Consider the following 15743-nt stretch of genomic DNA (forward strand, 5'->3'; position numbering starts at 1 on the left):
AAACAACACAATGCAATTATATATATATATATATATATAGAAAAAAGTATCACGTTTTCGTGAAATAATGTCGAAACTCGTTATTCCCGTTTCCTGGATTCCAGTAGCGTAGGTGTACTTTTGTGGGCGTTTCGAATCGCGTTGCCGAAGCGCACGCGCCTCTTTCTGTCAGCTGATTCCCTAGACCTACTTTTTGTCTGATGATGCAGGCTACCTATGTATATAGATATAGATATACAGTACAATATACAAGGAAAAAGCGAGGGAATAGTAGGGAAAAAAAAAAAAAGAAAAGGGAAAAAGACTGTTAATATCTACACAGGTGATATTTGTATGTAACTGTATATCTACTAAATATCTCTCACTGCGCGTGGACTGGGAATCAGCCTGCCCTAAATTTCGTTCGTTGCTCGAGGCCATTCCATCTTCACTCGAGAATATCAAATCTCGTATATTCTTATCAGCCCGTTAAATGAATTTTTATTTTTACCTCCCCTTATAATACGAATAAATGAAAATAAATTGAAATTTGACGGTATTTTTTTGTTTTTGTTTTGATTGTAAAATGAAATCAAACAAAATATCAAATGAACGATGATAATGAATCGTTTTTGTTTTCTTTTCTTTTATTTCTTTAGATATTTATCAATGAAAAATTAAAATGACAGGATAAACGAAGTATGAAAGATCATAATTGAAGGTTGAGTAATAGAAAAATATATAAAAAAAAAAAAAAAAAAAAAACAATTCATATAGATGATGCATTTTTGTCATGGTCTATGAAAGATGCAATTACAGGAACGAGCAATTGCCCGCGCAAGGGCAGCGACGCGACACGCACCACAATTATATGCGTTAAACGTTACCTTCGTGATCATCAATGTATATGTAACATATAGATACATATATTATATATATATACATGCATGTACACATACATCCGTTCGGTCCTACGTAAAATAAGTCAATGACGTTTGGCATACGTTATATATATATATATATATACTCGAATCTATTTAAAATCAATTCAACGTACATTAATAAAATCCACAAGAAACTAAACTATTAGAAAATCTCGATGAAAGGATTCCCAAAGTCAAAGTCGATCAATCTTAAGTCTTCAACATTAATTACTTAGATGAATGAATAAGGCGCGTGTAGATGGAGATAGGTGGAAGAGTCCAACGCGAGAGTAAAAAAGAAAGAAGTTCCATTTTGGAATGGAGATAAAAATCGATCACTGTCAACTCTTGGTAATTGATTATTTTCATAATCATTATTATTATAGAATCATCTAATCTTTCGAGTTAGATGTTCACACACGAATACTTTTTACATTGATGTATCTAACGACGAACGTTTGAAAAATATAAAAAAAAAAAAAGAAGAAGAAAAACACAAGACGGATACTTATCTTGTCATTTTTTTTTTCTTTTTATCACGAAGAGATAAAACGAGATGATAAAAAAGAGAAAGAGAGAGAGAGAGAGAGAAAGGTAAAGGAGAGATATATTATTATCCCGACTTACCTGTTGTTTGCGTACGTGTATTTTGGATTAAATTCCTAGTTGCTTACTAGAGTAGAGCTCTCGTCGTCGCAAGCCCGTTCTACACTGTTCAGAAGCGCTTCGTGTAGTGTACTTTGTGCGAGGAGAAGAGTTGCGCTCTCCCAACGCGAAAAAGAAAGATAGAGAGAGAGAGAGAGAGAGAGAGAGAGAGAGAGAGAGAAAAGCGACCTGGTGGGAACGTGTTCCGCAGCGCCGCTTTTCGCAGCGCCGGCGCTGCATCGACCTGACATCTTCCCCCTTCGTTTTCCTGCGCGAAGGATTTGCTACCACTTCTTTGATCATTCATTTATTCCTTCAATCTGATTCGACACTCACACAGAGACAGACAGACAGACAGACAGACATTATCATTTGTTATATACTTTCTTCGATTTTGCTACTGTTTCTCTCAAAACGATTTTTATTAATGACAAATCATTTGAAATGTTTATTTGAACGTCGCGCGTGGGTAATATTGAAAATATGACGTCGTCTACTTGTATGTCACGTGACGACGTTGAAAAGTTCAGGTCTACTTGAATAATTATGTCATAAGATTGAACAAATTCGAGGTCTGTTTAAATATCAAATGACAATAATATACAATTGAATATTATGATGTTAGAATATTAATGAATTTGAAGTTTTTGTGAAAATTTCACGTGGCCATGTTCAATTTCTCGAAGTATATTTAAATGTTACGTGATTATGGTAAATTTGTAAGGGTCACTTGAATATTATATAATAATGGTGACATATTTAAAGTCTATATTTGAATGTCACGCGACAATGTTTAATGAAATATAAATTAGATGAGAGAAGAATCTTTTGATAAATGAGATCTCAATCTTTTCGCTATTATTTATTAAGTATGTCGCGAATATCTAATTAGTATATAATATTCTTACGATCGATATGTAATCCTCCCACTCTCTATTCCCATTGACACATATATGCCATATAAACATCGTCAAAGAGTTTCCTCTCCTATGAACTTAATCTCAATGAAGCTAACAACTAATAGCTAATAGTAACAGCAGCAGCAGCAGGTTGGCCTGTTAAAGACGTGATAAAAGTCGTTTTGGTCCGATAACCCAATCATCGGTAATCGACTATAATTTCTAACGACTGTAGAATTTTCTTCTCTTGAATGGTTTCAATGATTTAAGTATCATTAGAATCGTGACAAGTATTTGGCCGATAAGAAAAGAAAAATATCAAATAAGTTATTTCGACATCGTAAAGTAATTTCAAAGTTGTTAATCATTTCTGATTACCATTATCGTTTAAAAACAAACAAAAAATGAAACGAATAAATTATTATGTTGTGATGGGACAGATCGAAACAACGCCCATTTTCAATTTCCACTATATCTTGACGTTGAAACTGAATGTCTTGTGATATACTAAGATTTATAGTTATTTTCAAATCGTATTCTATTCCAATTCTATTTTTAATTGAATATAAAAATTCATATACAATATATCATATTTTTGTATACTTAAAAGACTGCATTTTGATTATATAATATTTCATATTTTATAGTTATTATATATATATATATATAATATTTTTTTTTTCTGAACAATGTAAGTGTGTGAATTATGTAATATTATATTTACTTACCCTGTGTTAGCGTACCACGTAGGAGAACAAGAATTTCTTCGACTGTTAGGAGAAGTTTCCGATAAATCTGAACATGTTTCGTACATCAACGATTTCGAGGGTGGAGATAGGGAAATTCCACTTTCGGAAGATCGCGGAGATCTATCGTCTTTGTTTTTCAAAGAATAAATTTGCCAAGAATGTCTTGCTTTGACAGGACTCGCAGAATAACCCGGACTCGATCCTTGAGAATCAGAATTCGAAGGACTTTTAGGACTTCGTAAGGCGTTCGAACTGAATACACGAGTTAGGCAAAGTTTTAACGGCGTTATTTTTTTACTTCGTAAATTGCAACACGACTCGTTATTCGAATTTTCTGACGACGAGGAAGAATTATTATTATCCATGATTGATTTTAATAAGAAATTTGACCTTTTTTTCTTTTTTTTTTTCTTTTCGTTTTCTACAGAAAAAAAGTACAAAGAACACGTTATCGTTTCGCAACGACTCGTTTCAACTAAATAAAGTTTTTGTCCAGTTAAAGATTTTGTAACTCCCATACGCATGTAAACCTAGATCAGTTTCCTACCACTTTAACCGCATCCTTCCTCGTTCATGTCTTATCAATGAAGAATTGTTTATCTTGTAACCATACAAACTTACGTTAATAAGAAAATAACATAGTTGGAAATTAAAAGGATATTCGTATCGATTATTTGTTCTTTCGTAAAACTAACCCTTTGTACTCTCTAGCTAATTTCATAATATAATTTACTGACAAGTTCCAATACATTTTTCTGATGCCGTATTAATAGAAATTAGAAAATATTTTATTAAAAAAAAAAGTCTATGAAAAAATATTTAATTGAGTCACTCATTGACTAATCGATTAATTTAATGAAGCAACAGGTAGATAAAATATTAATTGCTGTATAATGTATTATTAAACGGTTATAAAATTTTCATTTGCTAATTTAATTATTAAGTGGTTCGGAAAGTTGTTTCGTTTTGTGCTGACACAATAATGGCATTGGTTCATGCAAACCGACAAATAGTAACACATGAGATCGATGAGAGGTTAAATTTATCAAATTTAATTATTTATGACCACTTGAAAGGTTTAAGTTTAACCTCGAAGCAAATATTATCTTCATTTTTACAAAAGAAAAACGAAACGAAACGACTTTCCGAACCACCTAATACTAAGTAAAAAAATTTATTTTAAATTATAAACAATTAAATAATATTAGTCAAATGTTTTGATAATAAAATTTGAAAAATTCTAAAAATTGCTTACGAACGATTTAATTATATTTTATATTAAATAGATCGTTCGGGAATAACGATCATTAGAGTACAAAGAGTTAATTAAAACAAAATCGTAAAAAAAGAATAAAGAGCATTAGAAATGTATCTTCGAATCTGTATTCTGGTTTTTACTACGTTGTACAGAAATGACAAACGTTAGTTGAATGATTCGATCGGTACACAATGGCAATAAATAATTACGATGTACGATTAACGAGTGGCTCAGCCATCCGTGAGACTTTGACCGGAATATCTTCGAAGATGAAGAAAGAAGACTTGTTCTAGCCAAGCTCCTTTCTTTGTCAATGTATCGTACATAATTGTAACACTGTATTATCTACTTATTAACAATAACAATTTGTCACTAGATTTTGAATATCGACGTTAACGCCTTTGAGTGAGTGAAGGAGGAGAATCTTTAGAAATGAGTTTGTTTGTTTGTTTGTTTTTTTTTTTTTTGATGAAATGTGAGAGAAACGTCAGCAAGAATTAAGATGATGATAATAGTACTAAGATTTCTTGCGTGACATTAAACCCGCATGCGAATTCGTGCTTCACCACCTTCGATACACGCACAGCGAGTTTTTTATTTAGACGCTTGTTCGATATAAGCGATTAAATCACCACGTTCTTGTGGTTTCTTCAAACCGGCGAACACCATCTTCGTGCCGGGAATGTATTTCTTTGGATTTTCCAAATATTCGAACAGAGTATCCTTGTTCCATGTAATACCTAATAAAAGAATTATAATTAGAATGAAGAAGTTAAATATCGAAAACGAATGAATTTGAAAACGTTAAATATGTACCTTTAGCTTTGTTAGCATCCGTATACGAATAACCGGGTGACTGGCCAGTTTTCCTACCGATCAGACCATGTAAATTTGGTCCTACTTTATGTTTGCCACCAGCTTCTATCGTATGGCATTGTGAGCATTTCTGTACGAAGATCTAAAAACATAATAACCAATATATTTAATAATAATATAAAATAATAATTAAATTAATTAAATATATAATATAAAATAATTAATAATTAATATAAAAATATATTAAATATATTTATATCTATAAAAATTACATTATATATATTATATAAATTATATATATATATAATGTATTAAATTATAAAAATTATATTATATTATTTATAAAAATATATTTATAATATTTATATTGATAATATTTGTGTTAATATCTCACCTTCTTTCCCTTTTCTGGATCACCTGCAGGTACACCCATATTTCTTCTTTTTACTAAAACGATAAATAATGAATAATAATTAAAATAAATTCACTAAAAAATACTTGTACATGTTGTCTGAAAATAAATTAAACGAATAATATATTCGACGGTGCATTATGCGTTATGTAGTAGTCTATAAATTTCTAAAGTACTTATGTCTCAACTACTACAAGTGCATTACAAGTTCGTGATCGTGACGTAGTAGTTACGTAGAAGATTGCTTTTATAATCATTCACGCCTGCGTCATCAAAAGAACGTCTGCTTTAGAAGAATTTTATCACGAGACAGATATTTTAAACATTGAATCAACGTAACACAAGTTATTATCAAGATCAAAGAATTTATTAAACGATTTTCTTTCAAATTTTTTTATCACAAAATAAATCGCATAAGGGTATGTCAAGCAATTACAAAAATGGCGATCAATTACTATATCAAATGTAATACAAATTTTTTCTAATTATAAATGAAATCGCGTAAATGTTTTTAAAAATGGACAAATACCAAATTCGGTGTGTGCTATTAATTAAAAGTACGAAAATAAAAATATAAGCGACCATTATCGTCAAAATGTTTGATAATATTAATCTCATTTGGGGTTTTTTTTTTATTCATAATCAGATTGATTCATTCATAAGACGATTAATCACATTAATTACGCTAGCTGATAAAAATAAGTACTTAAGTACGATGTTTTAAAAAATGTTTCATTAACAATGTGACCGTGTTATCTAATTTAAATCTCAAAAAGAGAGCAAAAAAAAAAGAAAAAAGTAAAATGAGGTTGAAATATGTAATGAATCGATGCTTGCGCTTGCACTTCTTTTTTCGCGGTATAGATAATACGCATGCGTACAATCACAGATGGCTTGATTAAGAGAGTAGATTTGATGATCGAACAAATATAAAGGGAATTGAATAATAAAAAAAAAAAGAAAAAAAATATAAAACAAGCGAACGATGAGAGGTCAGATTACAATCAAATCCACTTGGATAATTTGCACAGATTACTATCCTTTATAGATAAGAAAAGTAGGAAAATATTACCCATTTGATAGAGCTTTAAATCACTAATTGTAAATCGAATAAGATTATAACTTAATAATATCAAGATATAAATGTTATTATAGAAAAAAGGAAAATTTGGTTTAACCCATTATTTCTCATTATTTTATCGACATATGTAGATAATTTCGTAAGAAATTTGAAACGTCATATTATTTCGTAACGAGATGTACAATGTACAAAGTATTTCCTAAAGTTAGTCTTTCATAAGTTGTATTCTATCTTACATCAGTTATTAATGAAATATAAGAAAATAATTCGTAAAAATGATGGAATTGAAAAGATGAAACAAAAGAATATCTATGCTAGCCAAAAGAGATCACACACCTATTTACAAGTAGAAATAAAGTACAGTAGGGCACTGGCTCAGGGCCAGATTATGTAATACTTGATTCTTCTTCAAATATACATATATATATATATATATATATATATATATATTATATTTAAATATATATATATATGTATATATGTATATGTTTGAACAAAGAAAATACGTAACACTTCGTTTGTTCGAGGAATTCGAAATTAGACATTTTTACTGAGTAACGTCAGCTTGATATTTCGCGTCTATGCGAAAAATTGCACGTGGTATAATACCATAGTAATGACGAAAGTAAAAAATTTTCTTTTCATTAATATTTCTTGAAAAAAAAAAAAAGAGCATTATTTTAAATCAATTATTTCGTGAGAAATTACAGTGTTACGTTTGACGTTAACGAGCGAATGATGTCTGCTAATAATTAAGGAAAATAACTTACTTTACTTACTTCTTTCGTACACTCAACCTTTTTCGGTGCTGGCAAGGACGAGAACCAACCGTTCGCTGACCGTGTATAGATGATTCGATCGATGAATATCCAACAATAATAGACGCCAGCTCGCGTTCCACGGTATTTTAATGGCTGACGCAACAATAATTAGAGGACGTTGTTATGAAAGAGTGTTCATAGATGTCGCTTCGATTGCTAGGAGAACACTTATTGGTGGATCATTAAGCGCGAAATATAAATTGTTTTAAATGAATTTACAAATTTCTATTAATATTTTCTTAATAAATATAAAAGTTAATTATTTTTTTATATGTATATATATTTTTATAAATATATAAATTCTATCTATTTATTATATATTGCAATATGTTTATAAATTGTCGCCTCCATCTCTACGAGAATTAATTGAGCGTGAAATGCAAAATTGTTCTAAGATAATATTACAATTTTTATTGTGGTAATTTTTTTAAATAATAATAAATATTAATTTTTTTTTATTTATTTTAGTAAATATATAATATGATTTATATATATATATATTTTTTTTTAATTGGTTTCGAAGTTTATACGAAGGAAGACAAATTAAACGCCATCTATTGACGATTTTTATTTTAACATCAAGTTGAGTATCACTTTTTAAATTCTTTTTTATGATCGTGTTTCTTAAAGCTTTATTGTTATTTATAAATTTGTAAAAGATCGTGTCACCATATTTAAAACATTTGTATTATTCAAGAAATATTTGCAAAAATTTCTATGATATTTTATCGCCATTTTGTGTTCTTCGATATTTGATATCAAAGTAATGAAATAACGTGAAAGTAGAAGCCGGTAAATTATAGGTTAAATTCTGAAAGTATTATTTTACCAAAATTATGAATCTTTTGCCTAAAACTCACGAGGAATTTAGTCAGCCGGAATATTGGAATTCATTTTTCAAAAAACGTGGCAACAAAAGTTTTGAATGGTAAATTTATATTAATTAAATGTAAAATATTTTTTTTTTACATTCTATCATTTTTTTCATACACTTTATTAATATCTTAGGTATGGAGAATATACCGAATTATGTGATATTTTAATGAAGTATATTAAGTTAAGCAATGATGTACTTGTTGTTGGGTGTGGTAATTCTACTTTGAGTATGTCACTTTATGATGTTGGATATCGGTTGGTATTAAAATTCTTTTTAGCATTATAAACAATTGTAATTATTTATAAACATACTATATATGTTTTTTTTTCTTATAGAAATATTACTAATATAGATGTATCAGAGGTTGTTATAAAACAAATGCTAAACATTAATAAGAACGACAGACCAGATTTAATATATGAACAAATGGATGCTACACAAATGACTTATTCGAATGAAAAATTCAATGTTGTATTGGATAAAGGTACTCTAGATGCTTTAATGCCCAATGAAAAGCAAGAAACAATATCTGTAATTGATAAATATTTTAAGGTAATTTTGTGTGTGTACAAAAGAAGATGAAATGTGTCTAAGATAATAGATAAATTCATTTATATATAGACAATTATAAATGAACAATTATCTTCCATAGGAAATCACACGTGTTCTACGTAATGGTGGAAGATATATTTGTATTAGTTTACTTCAAGAACATATTCTACGTAAAATATTATCATATTTTACTGCAAATAATTTTATGATACGCGTTGCACAATGTCATAAAGCTGAAGTTAAGACTAAACAGGAAGAAGGCAGTTCTATTCCTGTGTTCGTTGTTGTTGCAACTAAATTTATGAAGCCAACAGAATCAGTGAGTGTGAAAAAAAAAAGATTATTCTACATACTATGTTAATTTAGATTAATCGAATTAATCTTATATTGCTAATGGATATTTTTATTTGAATAGATCCTTGAAATCTCATTAACTGACGGTAAACCTGAAAGAATATCCTCTGTAGACGCTTTGATATCTGCTGTATTATCAATTCAACAGTCAGCTTTAATATGCAATTGTCTTGATAAAAGAAGTATAGCCGATGTTGGAGAAATTTGCTTAGATTTACACAAAGTGGGTGACAAGCATCCTCGATATACAGTTTACATACTTAATCAACCTTGTGCTGGAGGAGCGAAATCATATGCTGCATTTATAGTACCACAAGGAAAGTAAGGATTCTGTTCTACTAACGTATAAGTAAGAATTGAAGTAATCAAAAAAATATGTTTCATAATTTTTATGAAGTTAAATATTACTATTTTAACAGGGAAACAGATTGGTTGTTTAGTACTAAAGAAGGAAGAAAGCAGGTATTGGATAGTACACAACAGGATAGACTTGTTATTGTCACTCTTAGACGAGAACATAATTTTGAAAGTTTGGATGCAGTGAAAATTGAACTTGGAGATTGTATACGCAATTTAGCTCCATCAGGTTTACCCGCTAAGAGTAATATTCCCTATCTATCTTTAGGTACAAGTTTGAATGCTCGTACAACTTGTTATGAAGGCAAGAGTGAAATTAGTGGTTCTTTTGTCGTTGAAGAAATAGAAGAAAATGAGCACACATTGCGAAGACTGATCTTTTTAAACAACCCACATGTGATTCAGAGCGAAGCTCGTCTTAAAGAAGGTATGGATTTCTGTTATCCAATAAATAAGTTTCACAATCTGTGTATTAATAAGAATGATGTTTTCAGTAAAATCTAGACGACATAAAAAGAAGAAAGTTATCGATAATGGATTTTTAGCTGATAAACACCACATATATATGAGCGTAGGTGTTTCTACGATATTAGATTCTACAAAATCTAATGAAATTGTGATCATAGGTCTTGGTGGTGGACGTCTTTGTACATTTCTATATCATTGCTTTACAAATGTATGACATATTATTTTAAAAAAATAAATATTAATTATATTTTAATCTGATTGACAGAATCATTAAAAAAATGTTTTCTTTGTGTGTTGCAGTTAAACATCACAACTGTCGAAATCGACGAAGCTATTGTTCAAGTTGCAATTGATTATTTTGGTCTTATTTTGGATGAAAGAATGCGAGTACACATCGAGGATGGTATAGAATTTATAAAAAATGCTGCTTCAGAAGGTAAAAAGTACTCTGCTATTCTTTTCGATGTTGACAGCAAGGACACTACCGTTGGAATGAGCTGCCCACCTAAGCAATTTCTCGAAATAGATTTGCTGAAAATGATAGCTTCCTGTTTGACAGACAATGGTCTGTTTATTCTGAATTTAGTTAGCAGAGACAGTACTCTTAAACAAAAAGCAAAAGACGATTTAAAATTGATATTTAAATCTGTGGTATCTTATACTCTTCAAGATTACCTTAACGACGTGATAATGTGTTCTATAAATACTAAGGAATCGAAGGAATGGAAAAATAAAATCAAAAAGGCTGTTGTAGATTTAAACGAGCAGGCTATTAGAAGGAAAGTGTTCGTCTCGTCGGATGCTTTTGACGTATCGTCGCTCGTTAAAAATTTGTCGATAGATTCTTAATACATAACTGAAATATGTAATACATAATTAAATATGAAAGTGAATTCTCTCATTGTATAACAATATATTAATTTTACATATGTAAAAAAAAACTGTTGTAAATAATTTACATAATGATTACTATTATGTATATGTGCTTATAATTATGAAAGTGATCTAAATCATGGATCTCTTGTTTCGAGATATTTAAAGATTTCTATTTGAACATAATATGAATTCTATGTAATATTGAAAAAACAAACATTATCTAACGATTCATTTTTGACAATATCGTGAAAATTATATTGAATTTATTTAGTTTCAAATAATGCGGTGCGTAATAACTAATAAATTCATTTTTTTTCTGTTAATTTTCACTTAGAGACCACTTTCATAATTATGGACACATATATTACGTATTTATATTTATATGTATAAATAGTGGTAATAATAATAATTGTTATATATTAGCATTGCCAAATTCTTATTTATTGAAATTTATTGAGCACAATTATTCTTTCTTAATTTACATAAGTAAACCTATATTAAAAGTCATTAAAAATTATAAGATCTTAATGTTCTTATACATATACGCGTATACATGTGCGTACATTTGTATATTGGTGGTGTAGACTTATATTGAAATTCATTTGGAATACCCATAACGCGTACTAGCAACATATCAAAGTCTTATTTTTTTGAATTTTCCTTGTTTTCTTTTTTTTTTTTTGTATTATTACACTGGTTAATACCAATGCTTGTTAATATACTGGGTCTCTCTGATTTTCATGTTGAACTACACCAATACCTCGATCAAGAAGTAAGGTTTCCAAATCTCTACGATTCTGCTTCTATTTGAATATAAATCAATCACTTTCATATCTCGTACGAACGCATTTTTAACAATTTTTATTTTTCTCCCATTTAGTCTTGTTTTTATTATTATTATTATTATTATTATTATTATTATTAATATTATTTTAATTTTGGTTGTCGATTGAATTATAAATGATTTTCAATGAATTCCTTCTCAATGTTTTAGATTCAGGAACCGTTACTTATTAATGTCATCCTCTACGTAGCCGTTTTCTACCATTCATTCGTTTTGATGTAGCTATGAAAAATTAGACAATGCAAATTTTCATTGCATATATATTTATATTTATATTTATATTTATATTTATATTTATATATATATATATTTATATAATAAATATTCCGAAGACCCTGATTAATTTTCGAACATTCATAAAGTTCAAGTAACAAACACATTCTAAACTTTTCATTACGTATTAGTTGCACGTGGAAAAAGAAAATGGATGCGCGAGTATTATGACTCTCAACGACAGCGAATATAATCTGTACAAGAATGATGGTCGATCGGTTATGCGAATTGGATTAACTTGATTATCGTTCCAAAATCTAAAAATGAGAAGAATATTATTAATTCTTCCAATTTCTAAATATTTTATTAAGACTCACTGATGAAACAGGTGCTTTTTTTTATACGAATTATATTAATAATAATAATAATAATAATAAAAATAATAATAAGAATAGAAATAATAATCATAATAATAAGAATAATTATAATAAATGAAAAATAGAAAAATAAATGAAGTACAATGGACAATTATCTTCTTACTTACAAACGAGATTATTGTTACAACTGTTTAGAACTTTTTGAATCTTTTAACAGTTTTTACTCGCAGCTGTTTATTTTTTTTTTTTTACATTTACTCTTTTCCTTTCTTTTCTCTCTTTTCTCCTTTATCTTTCTTTCTTTTATTATTTTTTAATTATTTTTTTTTTTTTTTTATTTTTTTTTTAATAATGAAAGAACGTTAAAAAGTTTAATAGAGACGAGAGGCGTTAAAAGTTCGACACGACTCTTCCTAAAAATATAATTATTTAAATTTCTTAAGTACGAATAAAACTGTATCCTTTATTTATTTATTTATTTATTTTTTTCTTCTTCTTCTTCTTCTTCTTCTTCTTTACTCATTCCGATCGACAATAATCAATTCTTCGATCGATATCGATGTTATTGTTTGTAATTTACATCGATATCATTAGAAAAAACGAGAAAACGTTCCATAACTGTCGCTTTAAACACGTACTGCTAAATTTAATACTAATTTTAGATGTACAATATAACACTAAAGTCGCGTCCGAGCAACAACACCACATTTTGAGTATTCATTAAATTTATGGCACGTACGAGTAATATACATTCCGCGTGTTGTTACGCTCGTTCATCATTCCTTCTTTTGTCTATTTCATTTTATTTTATTTTATATAATTCATTCATTTATTCATTCATTTATTTATTTATTTATTTATTTATTCTCATACTCCTCATAGTCACAATCGATTTACTTCTCTATATCTATCTCTTTCTCTTTGTCTTTTTCTTTTCTCTCTCTCTCTCTCTCTCTCTGTCTTTTTTACTCTCACCCTCTTTTTTTCTTTCTCTTTCTGTCTTTGCGTTTCTTCTTTTTACCTTTTTGTTTTTTTTTTTTTTTTTTTTTCAGTCTTCTTGACAAATCGTGCGAATTGTAACGAAATTGATGAGCACTTAAATGGTTTTTTAACCATTCGTCGTCGTCGTCGTCGTCATCGTCTTGTGCCGTTTCATGATTATAATTTGATATTTTCGTAAATTGTTATTTGATGGCATTTAACGAGCATAGCCTTTATATCACACGATGGCGAATTACTTAGGGAGATGAAGAACAAAAAAAAAAAATGAAGAAAGAATAAAAAAAGAAGAAGAAGAAGAAGAAGAAGAATAAAACATTGCATTCTTTTTCACATTCGAAAAAATTCGCGAATGTTTCAAATCGAATAAACGATATCTGATACTGTGAATCAAATTATCTTAAAGATTTTATTTTCTCCCATGTTGGAATAAATAATATAATAAAAAAATACGAAAAAAAAGAGATTATACAATCGATTATTAGTTTTGTCTTTTAAACGCGAAATTATTTTGTAATATCTTTTTAAAAAATAAAAAAAAATAAAAAAAGAGACAAAAATTTCGTAGTAAACAATTTTTGTAAATGTTAATAATTTAATAATCGTTCAAATTAATAACAATTTTTTTTGTTTTCTTCTAATTTTTCACCTTAACGATTTCGAATGAACATGTATTAATAATTGTTGTTATTATTCATTAACGATCATATGTTCAATTTAATTTCAAATTAGAAACGTTTTGCTTTCTTTTCTTCCTATTTGATTTTTTTTTTTTTATCCTTCTTTCTGTATTTTTAATCGTACCTATTGCCAAATTTAATTTCCATACATTGCAAGATATTTCTAATCTTTTATTTATTTTTTTTTTTTTTTTTTAGTATTCGATAAGAAATCTCGGAAATCAGTCATAGTTTTCAATGAAACCGATCTCGTTTATTTTCTTTAGAAGACTTTCGACGTTTCGTACGACATATCGACATAAGGACGGCTGGAAAAAGAAGCTTTCCTTTTTAAGACTATAATACTTATGTATATACATACACATATATTTATGTATATATTTATATGTATTATATATATATATATATATATATATATATATATATATATATATATATATATATATACTTTTTTTTTTAACGTCATATTCTTAAATTTTTCGAACAAATATCAACATTTTCTAATATAATCAATCAGATATACACTAATTAAACAAATAACATCGAATATTAAATAATTCTTTTGGATGATGTAAAAATGGCATTAGAATTTTGATAATATTCGATGTTTGATTTTCAAATAAAATCAAATTCATTTCAATTACATTTGGCTAAATCATTTTAAAGATAAAGATGGCGTCCGACGTCCATATTGAGATTACTATTGTCTATTTCTTATCGAACGAACGTGTATCTTCTTCTCTCTCTCTCTCTCTCTCTCTCTCTCTCTCTTCCACTCTATTTCTTAATTTTGATAATTATAAATAATAAAATAAGTAAAAAAAAAAAAAAAGAAAAAACTGTAAAATTATATTAATTTCATTTTCTATGGCTAACTTTTCCCATTACTTTCATCGTTCGTAGTCGTCGTCATCGTCGTCGTCGAATGAGTCTTTTTGTCTCTATAATAAGGCGCGTCTAAAATCCTTTTCTAAAATCATTTTTAGATCGCAGCCGAACGTTCAACGCGTATGTAATTCGATGTGTGTCCTTTTTTCGGGTACATTGAGAAACCGATACCAAGCTCGATACTAAGTCATATTTAGCATGGTTGCACGAAATCATGTTGTTGGTGCGTTGATGGGAGGAGGCGTTTCGTTTCGCCATAATGAGCTTCCTGATTGACTGATTGTTGTAATCTAAAAAACAAACAATAATATATAATTAATTATACATAAAAATGTTTATTGACAGATACAAGGGTGAGTTAAAGAAATCTTAAGTCTCAATAAAAAAAAATCCACCTTTTGAAGTGAAAACTTCTTTAGAATGGGTGGTGTGATTTGAAAACATATCATTATTTATAAATAATCATTATTTATAAAAATATTAGATTTGCAAATATTTTTTAAAGTGTTTTATTATTTACTTTTTCTGTAATTATTATAAAAATACGCGCCTGTATGAATGCAACCCTCCAGACAGACTTAAAAAATGTTGCTTGCGAGCGTCATCTCTCGGGACGGAATGTTTTTCTGCCCGAAAGATAGGCAACCCGTCATACATACTCGTATAAACAGTTTT

The 15743-nt window shown here is 28.5% G+C and overlaps 4 protein-coding genes across 12 annotated transcripts in view; 1 reads left to right on the plus strand and 3 right to left on the minus strand.

The window, feature by feature from the left end:
* Positions 1-4740, minus strand: part of LOC107064539 (rap1 GTPase-activating protein 1) — a 126794-nt gene extending 122054 nt beyond the window's left edge. The window contains exon 1 of one of the 2 annotated variants that reach the window (XM_015317313.2): positions 3175-4740. In XM_015317313.2, coding sequence (XP_015172799.2) covers positions 3175-3719 — 545 coding nt within the window. In that variant the 5' untranslated portion in view covers positions 3720-4740. Of the gene's footprint in view, positions 1-1529; positions 1715-3174 lie in introns of those variants that run through there. The other variant, XM_015317314.2, reaches the window with a different exon arrangement.
* Positions 4741-4890: 150 nt separating this feature from the next.
* On the minus strand, positions 4891-7682 carry CytC (mitochondrial cytochrome C). 2 transcript variants are annotated; one of them, XM_015317319.2, is made up of 4 exons: positions 7542-7682; positions 5664-5716; positions 5270-5411; positions 4891-5193 (listed from the first exon to the last, which is right to left on the minus strand). In XM_015317319.2, exons 2-4 carry the CDS (start codon positions 5700-5702, stop codon positions 5048-5050), a joined length of 327 nt encoding a protein of 108 aa, XP_015172805.1. In that variant the 5' UTR covers positions 5703-5716; positions 7542-7682; the 3' UTR covers positions 4891-5047. The 2 variants fall into 2 exon arrangements, with proteins under 2 accessions (XP_015172805.1, XP_015172806.1); XM_015317320.2 differs by having other exon boundaries at positions 7533-7648.
* A 482-nt stretch (positions 7683-8164) lies between these two features.
* On the plus strand, positions 8165-14405 carry LOC107064543 (eEF1A lysine and N-terminal methyltransferase homolog). The gene is made up of 8 exons (XM_015317321.2): positions 8165-8511; positions 8592-8714; positions 8796-9012; positions 9113-9331; positions 9428-9687; positions 9786-10150; positions 10218-10399; positions 10492-14405. The coding sequence occupies exons 1-8, from the start codon at positions 8420-8422 to the stop codon at positions 11038-11040; spliced, it is 2007 nt and encodes a 668-aa protein (XP_015172807.2). The 5' UTR covers positions 8165-8419; the 3' UTR covers positions 11041-14405.
* Positions 14406-14676: 271 nt separating this feature from the next.
* LOC107064626 (neural cell adhesion molecule 2) overlaps positions 14677-15743 on the minus strand; it is a 264983-nt gene continuing 263916 nt past the window's right edge. For all 7 annotated transcript variants that reach the window (XM_089173654.1, XM_089173653.1, XM_089173652.1 and 4 more), the window contains one exon: positions 14677-15358. In XM_089173654.1, coding sequence (XP_089029780.1) covers positions 15281-15358 — 78 coding nt within the window. In that variant the 3' untranslated portion in view covers positions 14677-15280. The remainder of the gene's footprint in view (positions 15359-15743) is intronic.

This window comes from Polistes dominula, unplaced genomic scaffold (genome assembly GCF_049000335.1).
Source record: "Polistes dominula isolate Pdom_NZ unplaced genomic scaffold, Pdom_raw_medaka contig_33, whole genome shotgun sequence".
Classification (NCBI taxonomy): domain Eukaryota; kingdom Metazoa; phylum Arthropoda; class Insecta; order Hymenoptera; family Vespidae; genus Polistes; species Polistes dominula.